This window comes from Protopterus annectens, chromosome 15.part0 (assembly GCF_019279795.1).
Source record: "Protopterus annectens isolate FY-2018-M chromosome 15.part0, PAN1.0, whole genome shotgun sequence".
NCBI lineage: Eukaryota > Metazoa > Chordata > Ceratodontiformes > Protopteridae > Protopterus > Protopterus annectens.
Genome location: NC_056749.1, coordinates 478,346,777 through 478,371,149, shown reverse-complemented (window position 1 = coordinate 478,371,149; position 24,373 = coordinate 478,346,777). Strand labels below are relative to the sequence as shown.

At 39.8% G+C, this 24,373-nt stretch overlaps 1 protein-coding gene across 3 annotated transcripts in view; it reads right to left on the bottom strand.

The window, feature by feature from the left end:
• COL4A6 (collagen type IV alpha 6 chain) overlaps window positions 1-24,373 on the bottom strand; it is a 4,024,271-nt gene that overhangs the window by 507,026 nt on the left and 3,492,872 nt on the right. For all 3 annotated transcript variants that reach the window (XM_044057202.1, XM_044057203.1, XM_044057204.1), the window contains one exon: window positions 3,888-3,962. In XM_044057202.1, coding sequence (XP_043913137.1) covers window positions 3,888-3,962 — 75 coding nt within the window. The remainder of the gene's footprint in view (window positions 1-3,887; window positions 3,963-24,373) is intronic.

Sequence of the window (24,373 nt, the reverse complement as noted above, 5' to 3'; positions counted from 1 at the left end):
GCATAGTTCCCATAGATTCATAGCCATCCGGCATACAGGGTAAGAGTGTGTGCCTCCCTGCTTGTTTATGTACCACATGACGGTGGTGTTGTCTGTCCTTATTAACAGGTGGCCTTGTTGGAGGAAGGGTTTGAAGGCCTCGATTGCATGCATCACGGCCAGCATTTCCTTTTGGTTTATGTGCATGCTTAGCTGTCCTTGAGGCCATAGGCCTTGGATACATTTGCCCTCCATGTGTGCTCCCCATCCTCGGTCTGAGGCGTCCGTGGTGATGGTCTGCCTTGTTTTTGGTTTGTTGAAAGGCAACACTCTGTTGGACTGGCAGGCCTGAGCCCACCACAGAAATTCCTTTTGAAGGCATGGAATGATTGGTATCAAGGTTTCTAAACTGTGACTGTGTTGAGACCATACACTCTTTAGGTACCATTGTAATTTCCTCATATGTAGCCTGGCATGCGGTATCAGAATTATGCAGGATGCCATGTAACCCAGGGCCTGCAGGATTTTCCTTGCAGTAAGCTGAGTTTGTCTTGTCAGAATCATGAAGTAATCTGGAAGTTGTTTTTGTTTTTCTTCTGTGAGAAAGGCCATTTGGGTGGTTGTGTCCAGATCTGCACCCAAAAAGGTTATCCTTTGGGATGGTACTAGTCTCGACTTTTGTATGTTGACTGTGTATCCCAAGGCCTGTAGCAGGTGTATGGCATAGGCCAAGTCCTTTATCAGATTTCCCTTGTTGTCCGCTTGTATTAGGCAGTCGTCCAGGTATGGGTAAATTTGAATTCCCTGTAGTCTGCAATGTGCAATTACTGATGCCAGGCATTTCGTGAATACTCTGGGCACAGTAGATAAGCCAAAGGGCAATGCTGAGAATTGATAATGCTCTGATCCTGCAAGAAATCTGAGGTGTCTTCTGCAATTTGGTCGAATAGGGACGTGCAGGTATGCCTCCTTGAGATCTAGAGTCACCAGCCAAGACTCCTTGCCCAACATGGGAAGAAGTTGCTGTAGGGTCAGCATCTTGAATTTTGGCACAATGAGATAAGTGTTCAGTGCGGACAGGTCGAGAATAGGTCTCCATTGATTTTCTTTTCTTGGTACAAGGAATAGTCTGGAGTAAAATCCTTGGCCTTGTTCTGAACATGGTACCTTTTCTATAGCTTTCATCTGAAGCAAATTGTTGATCTGTCTTAAAGCCTCTGCCCTCTGATTTGGTGGAAGGTTTGGCATTCCGTTTTTTGGCAAAGTGTGGAAGTGGAACCTGTATCCTTTGTCTATTATTTGCAGTGTCCATGTATCCTTTGTGATATAATGCCAGTTTTTTGAGAATAAAGCCAGCTTTCCGCCCAAGGGTGCTTCCAGTTGATCCCTGGTAGGCGGAATCAGAGTTAAGTCATTGAGCCTGTCCTGGTGCAGTAGTTGTTGTTGTTGCTGTTGCACTACTCCTCTGGTTGGCACGCTGCCACTGACGGCCTCTGTAGGAGCCCTTCGATTGACCTCTGCCTCTAGGGCGCCTGTTCCTGCCTCTCTGGGCTCTGTCCGAGTCTGGAAAGGACCAATTCTTAGTAGGCCAGTTTCTGCTGAATCTCGGAGGTTGTACTTGCAGGAAATCTTTCACTGTTTGCACAGATTTTGCCTTTTCTTCAACCTTTTTTAAGATCTCCTGAGCAGAGGAGCCAAATAAATTTTGTTTCTCCATTGGAGCATCCAGGAGTTTAGCTTTAACATGGTCTGGCAAAGATTGTTCCTTCAGCCAGGCATGCCTACAAATAACTGCCCCAGTCATAGCTGATCTAAATGAAGCCTCCAGTGCATCATAGCCACATTTTAAGAAATGATTACTAACCTGTTGTGAATTGTGTACCAAATCCTGAAGGGGTTTATGGTCTAGGGGTTCAGGAGAAGAAAGTTTCTTATTCAGTTCATCTAACAAATACTCTTGGTACTGTATCATATGAAATTGACAATTTAATGCCCTGACAGAAAGAGTTGCAGAAGTAAATACCTTCTTTCCCCATCTCTCTAAAGCTCTAGACTCTCTTTCAGAGGGTACAGGATTTTTGGCAGTAGCGGCCGCAACCCCTTTAGGGCCCTGAGAAATAGTTTCTGGGTCTGCAGAATGGGCTTTATACAGATGGAAATGAGAATCCGGGACCCTGTAGTATCTGTCAGGTTTGGCAGGGGCCGGAGGAAGAGTATCAGCGGCTGTACTGACATCATTGTACACATCATCAATTACATTCAGAACAGGAGGTATAGCTAAGGGCCTATGTTGAGGCAAATGCAAAAAGGTCCTTAATCTTTTTCTAGAATCAGAGAAATCCTGACCTTGCCATTGAAAATGCTCTCTCATGGAGTGTAGAGTCTCACCAAAGGAAAACTCTTCAGGAGGGGAGGCCGAAGGGATAGATTCCTCAGCATCTGAATCCTCATAAGGCGAGTAAGCCTCCGCCTGGTGGTCTGACAAGTCAGACCCATCCGTGGAATCATCTGAAGAGTGTGGGTCAGAGGGGTCAGTCCTGGGCCTTTTGTCCGGAGGAGGGTGAGAGGCCCTGTCTGGGTGAGGTTGTGAACCCCTAATTAAGGAAATCAGGTCCTCTGCAAGGCTGAGGATCTGTGAACTAGAGGAAGGCCTCTGGGAGGTAGTTTTGGTAGGCAAAGCTTTAGATAGTTTGGCAGCTTTAGCCCTACAAAAGGCCTTAATGGACATGGAAGCAGGGGGCCTAGCTGCCCCGCAGGAGTAGAAATGTCCAAAGGTATGGTGTCGGACATTTCCTGAACACTGGTTTCGTAGGAAGTTTCAGCCGGGCCTCCCGGCCTGGTGGTCGGATGTATGGGTTCGGAAGAAGGAATCTCCGAGGACTCGGTTTCGCCGAAACCGAGACACGGTTTCAGCCGAAACCGTGTCGGTCCTTTTCCTTCCATTTTTTCACCATATCTTGAAGTCAGAAGTCTCGCATTTTATAAGCAAAAGTGGCTCCAAAAAATTCCTCTGCAAACTCCGACCGATGTCTAAGAGTTCGCCGGTTGAAGGAAGCACAGGCTAAACAGGTCGATACGTGGTCTGGGCCTAAGCAAGGAAGGCAGTAGGAATGGAAATCCTTATGAGGTATTTGTTTCCCACAAGTTAAACAATTATTTACTTTGTCTGACATCGGCTGAGGCAAGAAAGAGTCCCCAACGGGTACTTAGCAGTCTTCGGTAGCTGAATTCACTGGATCTGACCGACCGAACAGCTTCTGCTTCGGGCACCGCGCAGCAAGAAAGACTGAGGAAAATGGCGTCGGCTGATGCTTTTATACCCCAGACGCTCTGACATCGGGGAAAGTGTGACATCAGCCGAGGCCAGACCCAGACTTTGGAATCCGGCCGACCGAAGGGCTGCCTGAGGCAGGACAACCCATATGTTATGACTGCAGATGCATCCTTGAAGGACATCGGACTTCTTCTCTAATCATATTCAAATATAACCTGGACCAGTGGATGGGAAAATGGTAATTCACCCAAGTCTAACACCTATGTCTCTAATGGACAGAGTCAGTCTGTAAATCATACCCTGGCTTATATGCACCCCTTAAAATAAGCTCTAAGGCTCAAAATACTTGTAGGAAACATTTGGGATGCATGTCTAGACTTGTAAAGGCCCCGGTGGTTGTTAGCCTAGCATACATTTGTGAATCTATGTACTTTTGAGCACACCCCACTGAAGGTTCTTTGCATCCCAATCCAGGGAAGCTATGGTAAGTTAGCTAGTTCACAAACTCATGCTATTACTGTTGCATAATTAGCTTACTCACAAACCCAGACTATTATGGGCACATAATGATACCCTCCATCTTCATTAGTTATTTGGTTTTAAAAATACAATGACAGTTTTGACTTCTACTCACCTGGAAATCCTGGCTGCCCGGGCTCTCCCCTCCTCCCTGGTGGGCCTGGAATACCAGTTATGTCACCATGGTCACCTAAAAGGAAAGGAGAAAGTAAGCACTAATAAATACTGCACAATAAAGACAGCAAAATGTTATGGTTAGAGTATGAATCTTTATATCCAGTGTAATGGTTATGCAGGCAACAGAGGATTCCTAATAGCATTTTATTTAGTAATTCTTATTTTGGTAACATTACCTGGTCTCAAGTGATGTGTTTCTGCAGAATCTTTTTTCAGCAATTACTGTTAACCTTAACCTTTAACCCAAGTCATCATGTTTTCATGTCACTGTTTACAAAGGCACACTCCTAAAATATAGCCGGCCATCTGAGCTATCATAGATTATTTCATACCAGAATGATAAAAAAATTCAGATAAGGAAGATTTGAATGGAAAAGAAATCCTATCTATGTCATAATCTCTGGGCCAGTGGTTCTTAGATTTTGCACAGTGAGTCTCCCACAAGCTGTAGAAAGTACTTTTAGCCAACCATAAAAATGTTTTTCATGGCCATTTAATTAAGTAAATGTGCTACAACTCTGCTTTTTATTTATCACACACTGACAAACACACACGCATGCACACACGCACACAGCTCACCACATTGCTCTTTAACCACTGATTTGCAATCAGACGTACACCATCACTGTTATCCTTTAACATTTAGATAGTTACGTTACATAAAGTCCGCCTGAAGGCTGCTGGTTCTAAAACTTTCACTGTTAATGCAAAAGGATCAACATATGTGAAATCCTGCTCTGAGCAGATCAGAATGCTTCCACAGGATAGTCTGAGAAATTTTTGAAGCAGTGATTCACGAAACACCTTTGCATCCAGTCTACTTTCTCTGAAACATCTCATTCGCAAAGTTGTTACTTCATACAGACTCCAGAACAATACTTCCTTTGCAAGAGAATGGCCTACAAAATAGGTCTGGCAGCATGTCATAGATTTTAAAGCCACATCAAGACTGTTTTGTCCAGTAGCAATATTGGCTCTGGAAACATGCATATGCAGCATAGTCAACTGGTACTGAAACTTTTTAAATCATACCTTAAAAGCAGAGATCTCCTAAAAGAATCAGGCTTCACAGGCCGAGGACAGTGTCTGTCCACTTTCCTATAGCAGAAGGCAGGGCAGAAAAAAGTGAAGCTGTCCTTTTGTTTAAGCAGTGGCATAGTATATTGGGTGATTTTAATACATAGCTATTTGGATTGTTGAATGCAGGCAGTTTTAGAAATACAGCATCTGAAGGTTGTCTGCTCATTTATTTTGTTTAATAGTGTTTCCCTTCAGTAATTCTGCTAGAAAATGAATATGCAAAGTAGGAATGAAAATTAATTCTAATATTACTTTTTTATGGGGGGGGGGGTGGACTTAAAACTAATTTTAAGACAGAAAGCCTGCTTTTGAAATAAAGAAGACATCAACATCAAATACCACAGAACCCAGAATGTATTTAAGTTTGTTTAACAGCGAATAAATAAGGAAGAATCTTACAGAAAAGAAAATGCACTTTACAAAATAGATGAGATTTTAAATGTGACAGAATTACATACTGTAATTTATATAAATATATATATATATATATATATATATATATATATATATATATATATATATATATATATATATATATATATATATATACATACATATCACGAAATGAGTTTTGGATAAGCATTTGTCTACAGAATATTTTCTATAAGGAATGTGCTGAGCACATCTAATTGTGTCTCTGCCTGTCATTTTATCACACCATGAAATGGTTAGGCTGACAAAACATGATATTTTAATGTGTGACATCAAACACTTCTTTCAGATAAGGAAAGTAGGTAGCCTATTATTAAATGATTTTACAGGCAAGTCAACTGGACCACAAGTTACTTTTTTATTGAAAACACAAAATGGACATTCATCATACATTTTTCATAAATTCATAGGTGTTTACTAGGCTAATGACCACAAGGGCCATTTAAGCCTAGCCATGCGTCCCAAATCTCCGACACATTCTGGTACCCTTGAAAAGTGTAAGTAAGCAGGGGTTTGGAAGATGAAACATTTACAAGCAGGGGTCTGGAGATTAACCATTTACAGGCTGCCTGTGTCCATTAGAAACATAGGTGCCAAACCAGGGAAGAATTTCCTGTTCCCCATCCAATTGTCCAAGTTACGCTTGAATTGGACAAAAAGAACTTGAATTGGGTTAGGGAGGAACTCTGCTTCACATTAATGGGTAGCCTGTTCCAGAGTTGGGGCTGTCTCTGGGATACATACCTGTCTCTCAAGCACGTCCTGTTTATATCACATGCAACGTTTAAGTATTTAGAATGGGTAATTCTGGTGCTGGTTGTTTTGCAGATATGCAGGAGGACAATCAGAGAGGGGGTCTAACATTGCCCTGTATGCCAGGCATAGATTACCCCTCAACAGCCTGTAGGAGACAGACTACAGGGATAGGGCCTTGAGGTGGTCTGCAGAGGGCATGTTACTTATTCACTGTAATATTTTAGTGAGAAACCTCTGTGGATGAGGTACATACCAAAGGGTGCACTGTACTCAATTATAGGTCTGATGAATGCTGAACACAGTGGAACAATGACTTCCTTGGACCTAGATGTCACATCTCTGTTTTAAGTTGGACAATGAATGATTTCCTCACTACTGTAGAAACGTGATGGTCAAAGGCTAGATTATGGTTTAGGTGCGTCCTTAAGTCCATGACTACTGGGTTAAAAATAAGGGGCATGTTGTCAATATGATAGTCACCACGGGTGAATGACTTCCCGAAGGATATTAGTATCCATTTCTTGGCATTTAGTTTTAGTCCATGGCACCACTTGTTTGTCTGTGTCAGCCCTTCCCGGAGAACACTTGTGTCAGTGTGGGATTCATTTGCAGCTCCTAATTTGTAATCATCTGCAAATTTAGTCAGCCAGAGGCCACTGACACTGGCCCTGACTTCAGAGAAGTAAATGCCCAAATGAGCGTTCCCAGAACTGATCCCTGAGCAACTCAATTTGTGACTGGCCTCTTTGTAGAGGTGGACTCCCCAATTCTAACTTACTGGGACCTGGCTGTGAGCCAGTTGGCTATCCACTAGGTGACATAAGGGTTTGTACCTAACTTGTTGAGTTTATCAACAATGTCCAAGTGGGGTATTGCATCAAATGTCTTGGCCAGGTCAAGACAGTCAGTGTGAACCACTCTAGTGGCATCACAATTTCCATGATAATTCTTTCCAAGGCTTTGCATATGAGACTAGTGAGACTTATGGGTCTGTAGTTGTCAGGGTCTATAGATGGCCCATCTTTGTGCAGAGGGATGACTGTTACTGTTCTCCATTCATGAGGCATGAAGACTGTTTGGAGGCTACAGTTAAATAAAAATTCCAGATGGCCTGACAGGTCATGTTTCATGCTATTTAGAAGGCATCCTGGGATATTTTCTGGACCCATTGATGCAGTGTTTTAGGCTTTAGAGAGAGCATTAAGGACCTGCTCCCTAGTGACAGCAGGAGGAGTTACATGGGATGAAATTTCCTGAAAAAAGGCTAAGGGGAGAGAGGGGTAAAGTTGGAGCTGAATTTGTCAGCCAGTAGGTTTGCTACATCTTCTGGCTCAGTATAGGTGGTTCCATTTACAATGAGCTCTGCACACAACTGTGTATTTCATTTGAGGTTGTGGTCATAGCTAAATAATGTTTTGTGGTGTCCTTGGCTTGGAAGGCCAAATTTACCTCACATTTGGCTTTGGTAGTGTTTACTTATTTGGTTAGTTGATGACAGTGCTATTATCCTTCTGGGCTGTATCTCCTAATTTTTGCCATGATTTTCTTCTTTTTGTTATACATCCTACTGATATTGTGACTCCACCACAGTGTCTTGTTTTTTGAGTTAGTTTTGTACTTCTTCCTGATGGGTACAGCTGCCTCTATGCAGCTACGTATAGAGTTTCTGTGAAGAGTTCTGCATATGTAGCAGTGTTCTCAGGGTTTATGGGGGATTGAAATTTTGCCAGGTTATCACTAAATACCAGGAAGTTAGCCTTAGAGTAGTTTCTGAGTATTCACTCCAGGGTTAGCAGGGGGCTCAGTTTTTTTTTTTTTTACTTCAAAGGAGACCGTTTGTCGTCTGACCTTACCAAGGAAGACATTACACTAGGGGGTGTGCAGCACCCTCCCATACCACTGAGGACCAGATCCATTATGGTTGCACCCTTGGTTGGTGTACTGACAGTCTTGTCCAGGAAGCTTATGTTTACAAAATCCAGGAACCTCTGTGCCTGTACGTTTGGTGTCACATAGGATTCTCAGTTAATAGTGAGGTAATTATAGTCGCCCATAAATATGGTTTTAGGTTGGCTCATGAGTGTTTCCAGTAAGTTTAAATACATGGTATGGGTTTTCTGGGTCATAGAGGGGGACATACAGCTTGCAAGGAAGTGGCATTGGATTTTGCCTCTGGTGATTTGAACATGGAGAAGCTCAAGGGTATTGTCATGTTTGACCAGCCTTTGGATATACTTATTTTTGATGTAAATCAAGACACTTCCACCTTTAGTCCCTGTCTATGTAGTAGCTGGTCTAAATGTGTGGAAGACATTATATCCTTGCACTGTCGGTGTGCTCTTTGTGGCTTTAAACCATGTCCCAGTGACTGCACAGATGTTAGCATTCTCTGGGATAAAGAGAGCATCAACAGAGTGGAGTTTTTGTTTAGACTCATTGAGCAGTAACACCTTTAGAATTTCTTGGTTTTGATTTGGTATGTCTGAAGTACTTTCAGTTTGGCATTGCTTAAAAAAGGCACTAATGGGGAAGACAATGTTTTAGCGAATATTCAAAAGCCTAGAGGGAAGAGGTGCAGACCATCCCTGGAAAACCAGTGTGGTCTGCTGACCATCTCCTTCCATGCTGACAAATATTGCGCCACCTTAGAATGACACCAGAAAATAAGCCACTTACTAAAGTCAGTCATCTTTTGTTCATATTGTGGCATTATCCTTGGAGAGGGTAAAATGCTGCTCAATGCTACGCTCCTACCAGCCTTGGACACATATTCTGATAGTTCTATGATGTCCCTCTTCATATAGTCTAGGGAGGTATGTCTCAGGTCATTTATACCCACATGGACTATGACTAAGTCATACTGGTACTTGTGGTCGAATGTCATGAGTGTGTGCGTAACGTGGTGGATCCTACCACCTGATAAGCAAATGACCATGACTTTCTCCTCACTCAGCCTGGTGAGAGACAGACATCAGCATGTCTCACAATGGAGTCTACAATGACCAGAGCATCTGACTGTGTGGTGGCTTGACTTAAGGGCTTAGAAGTAGAGGCTCCATGAGATGTGGCTGCATATGCTGATTGCAATGTTGTTTTGAAAGAGTGCATTCAGGACTGCTGAAGGTATTTGTTATGTGTACTTCATCTAAGGGATCTTTGGGACTTAGGAAGATTCCATTTAAGTGCCTTAGCATATGTCGGTCTATATTTCTACTTTGAATTGTATGATTTGGGTGCAGCATGTGTACTACTGATGACCTTATTGACATTAGAAGTACCTTTATGTGAGAGCTTTGCTTACAGTGACATTGTGTAAATACATCTCTCCATACCATACTACTTTGCTTGGGAATGAACTGCTTGTTTCTAAATTGCCTCAGGATGCCTGTATCTACCAAATTGATAATGGAGATAGTGGGAAAGGTTTATATCTATGGCAACAGACCCTTTTTTATTGATTAGACAGTAAGAGTGACAATACAAAGCAATATCAGGTGTATCCGGTTTGCAACTCTGTGGGCAGTGCCCTTGACTGCAAACTAGTTGTCCTGTGTGTAATTACATATTGGTGAAATTAATCATGCTTTACTGGAAAAATGTCACTCAAGGTATCTGTGTCTATACAGGGCACTGCCAAACACTTGAGGGGAAACTAATAAGTAGACCCTGATGATTTATGAAAGAAGTATTTAGGCAGATATTCTGAAATTACAAACAAATCAAGCAGTGCATACTGAAAACATAGAATTAGCTTGCCAAGAATGATGAAAAGAGGGGAGTCGTATGAATAGTTGCTGCCTGACTACTACTAGTGCTGGTCTCACCCAGCTTCACTCTGCTGGGATGCAATGCTCCTTTGCTTCTTCTCTTACCATAAGCAAAATATAATCACCAATTCCAATATGTGAAGCAGACCACTGCTTGTTTGGTGATCCACAGTCTTGTCCCAGATAATGCAAGTGTCTGTATGCTTGTTGTAGCCTTTTCCTGGTAGACGCCTTGAATAGCAACCAGATCACTTAGGAATGTCAAGCACAGACACTCACTGCCCAACCAGAAATAGTCAGGAATCAATGCACTCTGCTCCTTCTCTCACCAGGAGGAAAATATAAGCACACATTCCTAGCTGGCGCCTATGAAGCAGTTATTAAGCTTTTCGGAGATCAGTAGTGTCCAGGAAATAATGTCCATGTGCTCCTTCTCTCACCAGGGGTAAAACAGAAGCACTAATCCCAAGATGACTACTGACAGGCAGAATGTGAGCTCTCCAATAACTGGTGGTCTCTGAGCTGATGCTGCAGATTTTACAGGTAAGATGGAAAAATGGGTTAATATCCTAAGAGATGCATTGTTCACTAAGTAAGTTGATATGAAAGAGGGGGTAACTAAGCTTTAGTTATCTAAGTGGAGAGCCACTAATTTTAAAATAGCAAAACAGACTGGAATGGGTGGGCACATTGCATTCTGGTTCTACGGAATACAGTGGGATGGACGATAATTTTAAATAGCTGAAGGGAGTGACTTTAGAAAATGATAATTTTGTGCTTACTCAGAACAACCAATGAAAGGAGAGAGGGAAGGAGATATCTGGCGAAATTAACATAAGGTGCAGGCAACTAGAAAGACAGCCAAGTTTAAAAACAAAACAATGCCAGGGTGGCAGGGTGGGGAAACACTTATTTTCTGTGTGATTCACAAGAGGCAAAGCTGTGGTCTCTTTCCTAGCTTAAATATGCAACAAAAAGCAGAATAAAAGAAAACACAGTGCAAAGAGTCTGGGTAAGCTTTTCAGTAAAGCCTTGAAATGTTTTATTTTACCCCTTAAATAGAAAGTTTAGTTCTCCACTTCTTTATTCAATTATCACTTATGACATATATACATGAAAACAAACCATTATGACATATTTAATTTGCAAACATTATACATCACATATAATCTTTTAAACAATCCTTTTCAATCAAATATTACACAGCTCATTCAATTCTTGCCTTCCCTTAAATCTCATTCCTCCTGAAAAACATTATTCTGCATGTATTGTTCCCACAATTTCCATTTTTTTCTGCTACTTGCTCCTTTCCTTTTCTAAAGATACTAGTTCATCTCATTTACTAGATTCACTACTTCTAGTACAGTTGGTTTAGACTTTGATTTCCATTTTCTAACAATTGCATTTTTGGCAGCCACCAGAATTAAACTCTACAAGACCTTACTATGTCTAGGCAATTCTGATTTTGTATTACAGCTCAAAAATCTTTTCCTTAGTTACAACAATTTGCTCACCCAGTATTTCTGACAAAATAGTCTGCAGGGAATTTTTAAACTCTAGTATATCAAAGGAGATGCATGATCACCATGGCTAAAGGTTAACCAACATAATAACAAAAGAAATGGTAAGCGCTTTCACGATGCAAAGTTCGCTTCATCAGACGACAATCAGTACAAATCACCCTGCTAATATACAACCCTTTCCATGACATCATATCCACCTTAGCTCCCTCAGTTCAAAAAGGCAGAATGCAAAAGTTTAAAACATACCGCATTTCTAATACATATAGCATCCTAAAAGGCAAAACATTATGAAAATATTGTACAAAACATTATAAGTACACTCAGTAACACTACAAAAAGCATCAACGTGGGAGTGGCTGGCCTTTCAAAGGCTACAAGAACATGGCTAAATGGAACACAGTGGAATTGGATTATAATCCACATTTAACAGTTCCTTTAATGACAGAGGAGACCGATTTCATAAGATTTTATGCGTTGGTGTCAACCCGTTGTTGGAACCATTGGGTGAAGCTCCCGAGTCAGTGGATACTGGAAAAATTGACATGCAGGTACTGTTTTCTACTCAGTTTAAAGAACTTAAGAATAAATCTTATAAACTTAAATGCCTCCAGTGGCAACGCCTCCACTTGGAAATGTCATTACATCATGGAGTGATTCCTAGGGGGTGAGAGTACTTACAATGCTGACGTACGGCAATGTTTACCCTGACCTTCTGAAACAATGGCAAGTGCTGAATCTGAAATTAAGTTTTGATTATATGAGATTATTGTAAGACTTTTTTCTTCCTGTAGAAGATGCTTTATCTAAGGAGGTTATGGAGTTAAAGAATGACATTTCTGTGAGATTTCCTCTTGAAGTGATATGTGACAGTCTTTTTCCACTCTGTGATAATACTGCCAGCTTTGAAAAGAGACTGCAAATAACTAAAATGAAGAAGTTGCAGCATGATGTTGCAGACTTTAAGAAAGGAGTAATCTTTTCAAGGCCCAAGGATAAGATGATACATACAACTGTAGTGACCATAGAATTGGCTTCTAATAGTGAAGTGACCCCTGAGGAGACACCAGCTCATGTCACTGATAATATTGAATCATTGATTCTTCTTGCTGTTCAACAGGATAAGGATACTCGAGATATTTCATCAGGGACTTCTAATGTGGTTGTTGCTGCCACTAGTTCTACATCACTCCCTTTTCCATTGCCTAAACCTCTGCCAATTCCAATGGATCATCGCAAGGGCAGATCTAGAATTTGGGCAAGAAGGAGGAATGTCCGGCAGATACATGTACTGGAGAACAGAACAATGAAAATGAAGACAAACAGCAGACCTTTAATGACCTTGTGGTTAATTTGTCATCATATAATTTGACATCTGCACAGAAGGATCCCTTGAACTAGGGGCTGTCTTTTGTACCAGCCAGACATTCTAATTTGATAGAAGTGTTGATGGATCTTAAAATCTTTGCTATAAATATTGCTCTTGCTGCTATGTTTCCACAACAAACTTCTGAAGCAAACAAGTTTAAGAAATTGAGCACATATGTCCCTAAATTGCATCCTTCTGTTGAAACATTTTTAAATGTTTGTGGGCATGAAATTAGACAGTTTTTTTCAGATGGGCATTTTCTTCTTTTTTTTTTAAATTTGAATGTAGCTGAACAGAATGAGCTACAAGAATTAAAAGATTCTAAAGTCATAGAGATACAACCAGCAGACAAGGGTGGGGTGGGGTGGTCGTTATGGATACAGATTTCTATTTTGACAGTATGAATGATCTACTGAATGACACATCTATGTATGTATTGATTTCTAAACATCAAGTCACAGGGATTACCCAGAAGGTTGCCTTTCTGGTATTTGATCTTCTGATGACAAGGATGATCTCTGAAGATTTTTTTAGATACTTTACTGTAGAACATTCGGTAGTACCCATCTTATATGGACTACCCAAGGTCCATAATGACCCGGTTTGACCACCCATGCGCCCAATAGTTTCCAGCAAGGACTGGATAACAGAACCTCTGTCTATTTCTGTTGATAAAACCCTTCAGGCAGTTTTAGACAATGTAGAGACGGTTCTAAAAGATACTAAGTCACTGTTGGAGAATCTCTGTTTGAAAGTCCCTGATTTTATTAATACAACTGATTTTCATTTTGTTACGTTGGATGTAGCTTCCCTATTTACTGTTATTCCCAATACTTGGGGTATAGATAACATTAGGATTTTTTTTGAATGGGATAGATGATTTTTCGCATGCAAAGATAGAGCTTTTATGTTCCCTTCTCAAGATCATTCTCGAGAATAATATTTTTGTGTTTAAGGAGAATTTTTATCTACAAAAGGTTGGTTTGGTTATGGGCACAGCTTGTACCAATAGCTACGGTAACCTTGTTTTAGCACAGTGGGAGCAGAATGTGGTTCTAGATAATAATGACTTTTGTTGATATATCTTCTATTATAAGAGGTTTGTGGATGACATCCTACTTATATGGGGGGGTCCCCTAGAACTGTTGTCAAACGTTGTTGGACATCTACAATCTACTACTTCCTTTCTGAAGTTTACATATGTATATTCAAGTGATAAGATTGCATTTTGGACATTGTTACCAGTAAGTCTGAACTGGGGGATATAGGTACCGATCTACATAGGAAGGCTTGCAAAAAGAATTCGCTACTGCACAAGACAAGTATGCATCCTCGACATATACCGAGGAATGTACTCAAGGTTCAGTTCCTAAGTGTAATGAGGTTATGCAAAGATGATAACATGCTGGAAGCAGCCTTTCAAAATCTTAAATCTGACTTTCTAGCAAGACAATACCTGGAAAAGGAGACTGATACATGTATTACTCAAGTTTTGCTAGAGAGGAATGGTATAGGTACAGCTAATTTCTCCCGTAGTCATCGTTAAGTGGTGAGATCCATTGACATCATTCTGAACAGAATGTGAGGGTTCCTTTAACCTTCTCTAGTGATATTAATATTTTCTGTAATATTATCAAGAAACATTGGGGGATTTTAAATGCATCTGAAGAATTGAGAAGTGTTACAGCTGATACACGTCAGTTCTTGTTTGGAAATAACCTCTCCTTAAAAAGACAGTTATGTTATAGGAAAGAAGTTACTAATGCCAAATTTATATCCCAATTCCAAGGTACTTATCCATGCCAGAAATGTAATGCAAGTAGATTTATACAGTCCGGCATGACATTTTCCCATCCCCTACTTCAGTTCTCTATTGAGTATACGTTTAGCTTTATACAGTCCGGCATGACATTTTCCCATCCCCTACTTGGGTTCTCTATTGAGTATACGTTTTATGCTGCTTGTACATCTAGAAATTTAGTTTATCTCTCTTATTGTACAATGTTCCATTTTTTATATAAGGAAGATGAACCACTCCTTTAAGGCATGTATACTTGAACACATAAGGGACATCAAGAATGAAAAACAGGACAATACATTAGCTTGTCATATAAAAGCAGAGGTAGTCAGCATTGGTTTACATTTTTAGTTCTTGATTTGTAGAGACTAATATTAGAGGTGGGGATATTAAAAATAGAACAGACGTTAGGGAACAAACATGGATCCTATATCTATGTGTGGATAAGTTTTTGGGCTTAAATGAAATTATCTCTTTAAAACCGGCTTTGAAAGGCCAGCCACTTCTGCACCAATGTTTTCTGGATAGGATGTCATGGAAAGAATTGCATATTAGCAGGTGATTTGTATTGATTGTTATTTGATGAAGTGATCTTTGCATTGTGAAAATGCTTACCATTTCTTTGTCATTAGCTGTTTTTTTTTTTTTTTTTTTGGTTAACCTTTAGCCGTGGTGGTCGTGCATCTCCTTTGATATACTTGTGTTCATTTTTGAGTGCCTGACCTTTATCTGGGTGCCTTCTTCTGTTGTGAAGTTTTTGAACTCTGCCAGCTTATTACACTCCCAAAAATATGTTCCTAGTTACCTCTTTCTTCCCATCACACCTCCAACATTTGCAATCTACCTGAGGAAAAATACTTTGGTGTCTGCTTGGGGTATGAAAATACCTATGCAAACACTGCCAATCAAAAATTCTTCTAGACATTGTTTTATATTTGGGATCCATGCATATATCTTAGCATTGTTTCTTTGTGAACTGATTAACAATTCTCTCTTCCCAGTCTTTTCTAATCTCCTCTGATTACTTTCTATAGTTATGATATAATATTTTATATGCCCTACTAATTATTCCCTTTATAACAGCAGCTTCTGCTCTAGATTCTGCTAAAAAGTCTACCGGTGCTGGTCTTTCACTTAGGATGCCCCTATTCATTTCTCTTTGCCTATAATCTGATATCAATCTTTTTTAGGAAAGGCAATCTCTAGCCTGCAGTCCAAATGTACTTTTGGCCGCTTCCTATTCTATTACCTTTCCCTGTCTAATTATTTTCCAGCCTCCTCTTGCCTATTCCCTGTATCCCTAATCACAACCATCCCTATTGGCAAAATCACCTTTCTCCATTCCCATATTGGTTTAGTTCTTAGAATACTTTCTGCTACTTTATGAATGTAATATTATCTATGGTTATTGTTATTCTCCTTAAGGATCAGTATGCAAAATCCTAGACTCTCCTTAGTTTTTGAGCTCCCCCCCTGCTTCATCATCTTCCCTTCCCTTTCCACTTTGAATAACATATTTCTGTTTTTGCTATGTATAGGAGCCTTAACTGTGTAGCTCTGAAATATATCTTTAAATCAGGTAATTCCAAAGCACCTTGTTCTAGTGGAAGGAACAACTTATCCCACTTGACTTCTGCTCTCTTTCCCTCCCAGATAAAATCCTTCAAGTATTTATTAATTGCTTTCTACAACTTCCCCTCTAGTTGATAAAAATATGCCTGACCTGTGTATAAAACTAAAGGGACTAAACACATTTTCATTGCTTGTATCTTGCTATCCATGCCCATAAAACCAAGAAGCTTTGTTTTATGTTTTTTGCATTATCTTTTGTTTATTCCCTTCCCACATATCTTTAGCTGCCATAACAGAATCATTTTAACCCATACTCCTAAGTACTTCTTTTTATCATTTCCCCATAAATACAAGTATTGCTGAACCAATTTATGTGTGGGTACATGGTTTACATCTATTGCCTTTGTTTTATTTTCAGTAATTTTGTATCATGAAAACACTTTATACCATCTCAGAATGTTCCACAACACTGAAATGCCCTTTTCAGGTTTCAAGTACAAAATAAATATCAACTTCAAATAAATCTGACTTTTCTTGATTACCGTACCAATTATATCTTGAATTTTTGAGTCCATTATTTCCTTTGAGAATGGTTCAAAATATAATGCAAATAACAAATGGAAAAGAGGACACCCTGCCTGGTTTCTCTGCTCAGACAGAACTTAACAGAGAGGAACCTCACCCACTCTATATTTCACCTCTGAGCCATCGGGTCTATATCATATATTTGAAATTCCAAAATGTCGAACACCATATGTTTGAACTTGGAATTTCGAATATTGAAAACTTCGAACGCTCAGAATAGCAAATTTTTTTCACAGGAAAAAAATTTGCTGTTCCGTGAAACATACACACAACACAAGCACACCAAAATAAATAAACCACACACATACAGTTAACAAAACCAAAATAGTCACCAAACAAAGAAGGAACGTTATGCTGAAGTCCCAAACACCAAAACCGATAAATCCAAAGAAAATGAAGCAATAGGACACTGCTGAGATAAATCCAGTAAAAAACACAATTTATTGATGTAAGCGCTTTCGGGATAGCCCTTCATCAGACATAGTTTAATACAATAAAAGCAACCATATTTAAAATACATGTCATCCAATCATTTACTCACAAATACCCGCCTATTCTGTAGGGCGGGTTTGATAGGTAGAACATCATTAAGGCCCGGGGGTCTGTGTGCTCTTAGATCTACTATCCACTTAGATTCTGCTAGAGCTGCTCTGTGCTTGATATCTCCCCCCCTATCATTAACCTTCACATTGACTATACATCTAAATTTAAAACTATGCGTAGGATACTGGCTTATGTGTCTATATAGTGCATTGCTTATATCACAGTTCCTAATATTGCTAAGGTGTTGTAAAACCCTCACCTTTAGCATATTGTTGGTCATTCCAACATAGAAGCTTGTACACTTTTCACAACTGGCCATATAAACCAGATGCTTTGTCCTACATGTTGCCCTCCCCTTAAAATAAAAAACCTTTCTTGTTTCTGGGTGTTCAAATTCTATATCCCCCTTAATGTATTTGCAGGCTTTACAATTACCACAAGGATGGGTACCTACACTCAAATTAAAATCCATCCTCTTTTCTAAATGTACCTCCTTACACAATAGATCTTTTAAATTTTTATTTCTCCTATAATTAAAACTAGGACATTCACCCACTATGTCTTTCAGTCCTATATCACTAGTTAAAATGTTCCAGTTTTTCCGTACTATCTGGCAAACGTCCTTAACATTGCTTCCATAAGTAAATAACAAACTAGTTTTTCTATCTTTGTTACTATTGGACTTATTAACTTCCTGTCCACCCCTGTGGGTCTTATTTAGCCATGGTTTGTATCTCGTATCCCTTAGTTGTTTGTTATTGCTCACTATATTATTAATCAATGGCTTCCTGTATCCCCTGACGGCCAAATGCTGTTCCAATTTATACAGTTCTTCTTCACAGTGGGCATCCTCAGAACATACCCTAGATATCCTACCCATTTGACTTTTTATAATGTTCGGAAAAATATGTCTGGGATGCATGCTGTCAAAGGATAACAGTGTATTTTGCCAACAGTCCTTCCTATAGAGTCTCGATGTAAACCTCATGTCAGTTTGTTCTACACAAACATCTAAGAAATCAATTTTATCATACGATGTTTTTGCACTAAAAGTCAAAAATGAGGTATTCGTATGTAAAAAAGCTAGAAATCTTTCAAATGTGTGTATATTCCCATCCCATAAAATAAACACATCGTCTACAAATCTAACATACAGAATTATATATTTACACCATTCCTGGTTATTCAAAATCTCCTTAGTCTCCCATTTTGATAACACCATGTTAGCATATGAATTAGCACAGGGGGTGCCCATGGCTACCCCCCGTGCTTGCCTATATAGTGATCCTGGTCCCATAAAAACATTATTATGTAGGACCAACGAGAGTAGTCTTTCTACAACGTCCCTCAAATGTGCCGTCGCACCAAGTTCAGTAATCACATCACCCACAGCTTTAATACCATATTCGTGTTCAATAACCGTAAACAGGCTATTGACATCGAAAGTGGCCATCAGCAGCTTCTTCCCTCCTAAAAGCTCAACATGAGCTAATTGTTCTAAAAAATGTCCTGTGTCCTTCAAAATATTATCAATCTTCCCTAAATAGGGTTTCAGGACAAATTCTAGCCAGATCGAAACATTCTCAGTGACCCACCCTCTGCCTGAAACTATAGGCCTGAGCGGTGGGTCACTGAGTGACTTATGGATTTTGGGTAAAGCCTTAAATATAGGTATGATAGGCTTATCTATCCTCAGAAAATCATATGTCTCATTTGTTATCCTAGTTTCATCTAACAAATTTGTTAATTCACAGTGCACCTTCTCTACAATCATTTTTACCTGTAAAGGGTTGATCTGTTCATAAGCCTCATCTAACGATAATGTTGCTTTCAATTTTTTATTATACCATTCTGTATCTAATATTACTATGGCCCCTCCTTTGTCCGCTGTTTTTATCGTTATTTCCTTATTATTCATCAAACCTTGAAGTGCCATTTTTTGTGCCTTAGTCAGATTATAATACCTACTGGTATTTTTACCATCAAAATATTTAAATAAATCCTGTTCACACCCATTCATAAATAAATTAAGGGATGGTGTGAGATTAGGAACAAAACTGCTAGGTTTTCTTAGTTCCATTCTGTCCCCTACTTGATTGTCAAACATTAGCTTGAGTGCGACATTTCTACAAAACAATAATAAATCAAAAATTATATCACTATAAGTACATTCCTTACTTGGCACAAAAGTTAGCCCCTTGTTAAGAACTTGCAATTCTACCGTATTCAATGAAACTTTAGATAAGTTATATACAATACCATTAGAAACACCATCAGTCAATATAGAGTTTTCCTGCGCTTGTCCACATTTCTGTCCTCGCTCAGTGACCTTTTCCCAGCACCCTTCTTTCTTACTGGTGATGGGAGGGTTCCCAAAAAATGCAACATACCCTGGTTGGTCTTAGGGCGGGCCCCCAGACCTTGATTATGCTCTGAGCTAGTGTCCGGTGCTGCTGCGACATTGCTAGCAGCCGAGATAATGGTTGATGTAGGTGTAACAATGGCTGGGCATGGAGAGGGGGCCTCCCTTCCCACATGCAATGCATCGCCCTCAAGAGTATGTTCCGTAGAGGTCGTAGGAGTAGCTGTTAGACCTTCTGCGGTCAAGATGTTTAAATGCTGCTCAATCGGTTGTTGTATTTCTCCTTTACCCACCGGTATTAACGAAATATCCCTCTCTCGTGAAACGCTGGGGACGGCTTCTACCTCATGATCCGAGGGACGGGCGACGAAGGAAACCTCAGGTTGATTTCTTTGTCGTGCAGATTGCTCCATCGATCTTCCCTGTATCTCCTCCCTGCGTGTCACTTCTCGCGTCATTGACGGCCTCTGATGACGTTGCGTTCTTTCTACTCTGCCTTCGTTAATCTTTGGCCAAACAAAGATATTGCCGTTTACAAAATCGGAGTAGTCCCTTTTAATTTTGTTAAGCTTAGTCTCCCGAAGCTTGTCAGCTTCTTTAGCCAAGGTCTGTTGAACTATATAAAGTCTATCTTTGTATCTAGCATCTAAAAAATCTGATGCGAGCTTGTTGTATAATGTAGATACCTCGTATTTCAAGGAGTCAAGTTCCGATGCAAAAAATTGTATTAGCAATTTCATATAGTCAATGCTGGTATTCAAGTTAAGCACTTGCCATTTTGCCAAAAGCTCAGGGTATCTATCTCCCTGAGCCGGCATGCACAATATCCTCATTCCTCTAGGAACTATTCCGTAGCTAATACAAGCTTCCAGATGAAAAGCTTGCCATTGCAAGCGTTGCATTCTACCTGAGGAAAAATACTTTGGTGTCTGCTTGGGGTATAAAAATACCTATGCAAACACTGCCAATCAAAAATTCTTCATCTTCTAGACATTGTTTTACATTTGGGATCCATGCATATATCTTAGCATTGTTTCTTTGTGAGCTGATTAACAATTCTCTCTTCCCAGTCTTTTCTAATCTCCTCTGATTACTTTCTATAGTTATGATATAATATTTTATATGCCCTACTAATTATTCCCTTTATAACAGCAGCTTCTGCTCTAGATTCTGCTAAAAACTCTACCAGTGCTGGTCTTTCACTTAGGATGCCCCTATTCATTTCTCTTTGCCTATAATCTGATATCAATCTTTTTTAGGAAAGGCAATCTCTAGCCTGCAGTCCAAATGTACTTTTGGCCGCTTCCTATTCTATTAACTTTCCCTCTCTAATTATTTTCCAGCCTCCTCTTGCCTATTCCCTGTATCCCTAATCACAACCATCCCTATTGGCAAAATCACCTTTCTCCATTCCCATATTGGTTTAGTTCTTAGAATACTTTCTGCTACTTTATGAATGTAATATTATCTATGGTTATTGTTATTCTCCTTAAGGATCAGTATCCAAAATCCTAGACTCTCCTTAGTTTTTGAGCTCCCCCCCTGCTTCATCATCTTCCCTTCCCTTTCCACTTTGAATAACATATTTCTGTTTTTGCTATGTATAGGAGCCTTAACTGTGTAGCTCTGAAATATATCTTTAAATCAGGTAATTCCAAAGCACCTTGTTCTAGTGGAAGGAACAACTTATCCCACTTGACTTCTGCTCTCTTTCCCTCCCAGATAAAATCCTTCAAGTATTTATTAATTGCTTTCTACAACTTCTCCTCTAGTTGATAAAAATATGCCTGACCTGTGTATAAAACTAAAGGGACTAAACACATTTTCATTGCTTGTATCTTGCTATCCATGCCCATAAAACCAAGAAGCTTTGTTTTATGTTTTTTGCATTATCTTTTGTTTATTCCCTTCCCACATATCTTTAGCTGCCATAACAGAATCATTTTAACCCATACTCCTAAGTACTTCTTTTTATCATTTCCCCATAAATACAAGTATTGCTGAACCAATTTATGTGTGGGTACATGGTTTACATCTATTGCCTTTGTTTTATTTTCAGTAATTTTGTATCATGAAAACACTTTATACCATCTCTGAATGTTCCACAACACTGAAATGCCCTTTTCAGGTTTCAAGTACAAAATAAATATCAACTTCAAATAAATCTGACTTTTCTTGATTACCGTACCAATTATATCTTGAAGTTTTGAGTCCATTATTTCCTTTGAGAATGGTTCAAAATATAATGCAAATAACAAATGGAAAAGAGGACACCCTACCTGGTTTCTCTGCTCAGACAGAACTTAACAGAGAGGAACCTCACCCACTCTATATTTCACCTCTGAGCCATCGGGTCTATATCATATATTTGAAATTCCAAAATTTCGAACACCATATGTTTGAACTTGGAATTTCGAATATTGAAAACTTTGAACGCTCAGAATAGCAAATTTTTTTCACAGGAAAAAAATTTGCTGTTCCGTGAAACATACACACAACACAAGCACACCAAAATAAATAAACCACACACATACAGTTAACAAAACCTAACCCCACACTAAACCACACATACATTACTAACTATCCACTTACCTTAACCCGCACCCTAACCCTAAGGTCCATAACTATCGCACACATACCCTACGAATCTATACACAAACTAATTAATACACACACATACAGTTAACAAAACACAACCCTGCACGACACCATACATACATTACTAACTATCCACTTACCTTAACCCGCACCCTAACCCTAAGGTCTGTAACTCTCGCACCACAGTGAAGGAAATAGCGAAGCCACGGAATGGCCCACCGAAATCTTGCCCTAGGTAAGATTTCGATATTCCGGGGCTTTGCTATTTTCACCATTCGATATTTAGGGTTCAATGTTTTCACATTCGGCGTTTTCCCCTCTTCGGAATTTTGATATAGACCCGAGCCATCACATAGCCTCCTAATTAATCTGATAATTGTGTCAGGGGAACGCAAATTCTTTCATTGCCCTACTCATAAAATCTCAGCTTATTCTGTTGAATGCTTTCTCTGCATCCAGATCTACCAACAACAGTGTTATTTGCTTACATTCTGCTTTCCACTGGATCATCATTGTTCTATTAATATTTATTAAAATTGTCAAATGTTTGCCGACTCTTCATAAACCATACTGATCCATGGCTATTAATTTTGGCATCACTGTTGACATTCTTTTAGCAATTATAGACTTAAACACTTTATAATCAAGGTTTAGAATTAAAAAAATGGGGCTATATAGGTTCATAGGTGTACTAGGCTAATGGCCCTGGGGCCTTTACAAGCCTAGCCATAGGATTATCCTGACATAGTGCCACCCGACCCTAGTTCCCAGTGCCTCTGTAGAGTAGAGCCACTGGAGTTATCCTTGGGGTGAATTTTCTGTTTCCCATCCACTCATCAAGATTTCTCTTGAAGAGGGTCAGTGAGGTGCTCTGCTTGACATGTATGGGAAGTCTGTTCCATAGCATGGGCAGTCCTGGTTATGAACCTGTCCCTCCAGCATGTTATGTTAATTGTGGTAATGATGTTGAGGTCTTTGGAGTGTCTGGTGCAGAGGGATTGGGATTTCTTTAGATGTAGCATTTCTAACAGAGCTGGGTCAGACATGGCTTTGTAAGTCAAGCAGAGATCACCTCTAAGTAGGCGATATGAGACAGAGAATAGTTGGAGTTTTTTGAGTCTGTCCATATAGGACAAGTGTTTAAGGCTTAGGATCCTATTTGTGAGGTACTTTTGTGGCCTCTCCAGTTGTTGCAGGTTATCTAGTGAGGTACATGCCAAATGGGGCATTGTACTCGATGATTGACCTCTTTCTTCCTGGATGCAAAACCCTTAGCACTGAGATGTGCCACATAAAAAAGACTTTCTGACCACAGTGGCAATGTGGTGATCAAAAGAAAGGCTGCTGTCAATCTGTGTTCCCAGATCTCTTATAATGCCTTCTGGGTTCAGTTAACTACCATCGATGTGGTAATTCATGGGAACCGGGTTTTTCCCAAAGGGGATGACGATACATTTTTTGGCACTGAGCTTAAGGCCATGGTTCTGACACCAGTCGTTGGTCACAGTGAGGCCATTCTGTAGAATGTCAACGTCACTTGGAGAGTTAATAATAGCTCCCAACTTGCAATCACCTGCGAACTTTGTCAGCCTGAGTCCCTTAGTGTTGGCCTGGACTTCACAGAAGTAGAAACCAAACAGGACAGGACCCAGGACCGAACCCTGTGGGACTCCACTTGTGACTAATCGGCAGTCTGACTTGGAGTCAGCTACTTTCTGGTCTATATTAGAATCGTGAAAGTGGACTTTCATGAATACAAGTTCATCGACACATAAATGTTGATGTATTAAAAGAGCACCATATAAAAATAGTGAAATTCAGAATGCAGAAAGTATTTCCAGAAGCAACAGCGCCATAAAGGTAAGGTAAACCTAACTGAACAAACCTAATGTAAAACACTTTTCCAAACATTTTTGCAGGGGGGCAAGCCACCTGCACCCCCCCCCACTTAAATATACAAACTTTGAGACCGCAATATAGTAGGGAAAAGGATTTAATTTTTCATCCCCACGATCACCCTGCCAGCCAAGGAAATATGTTCG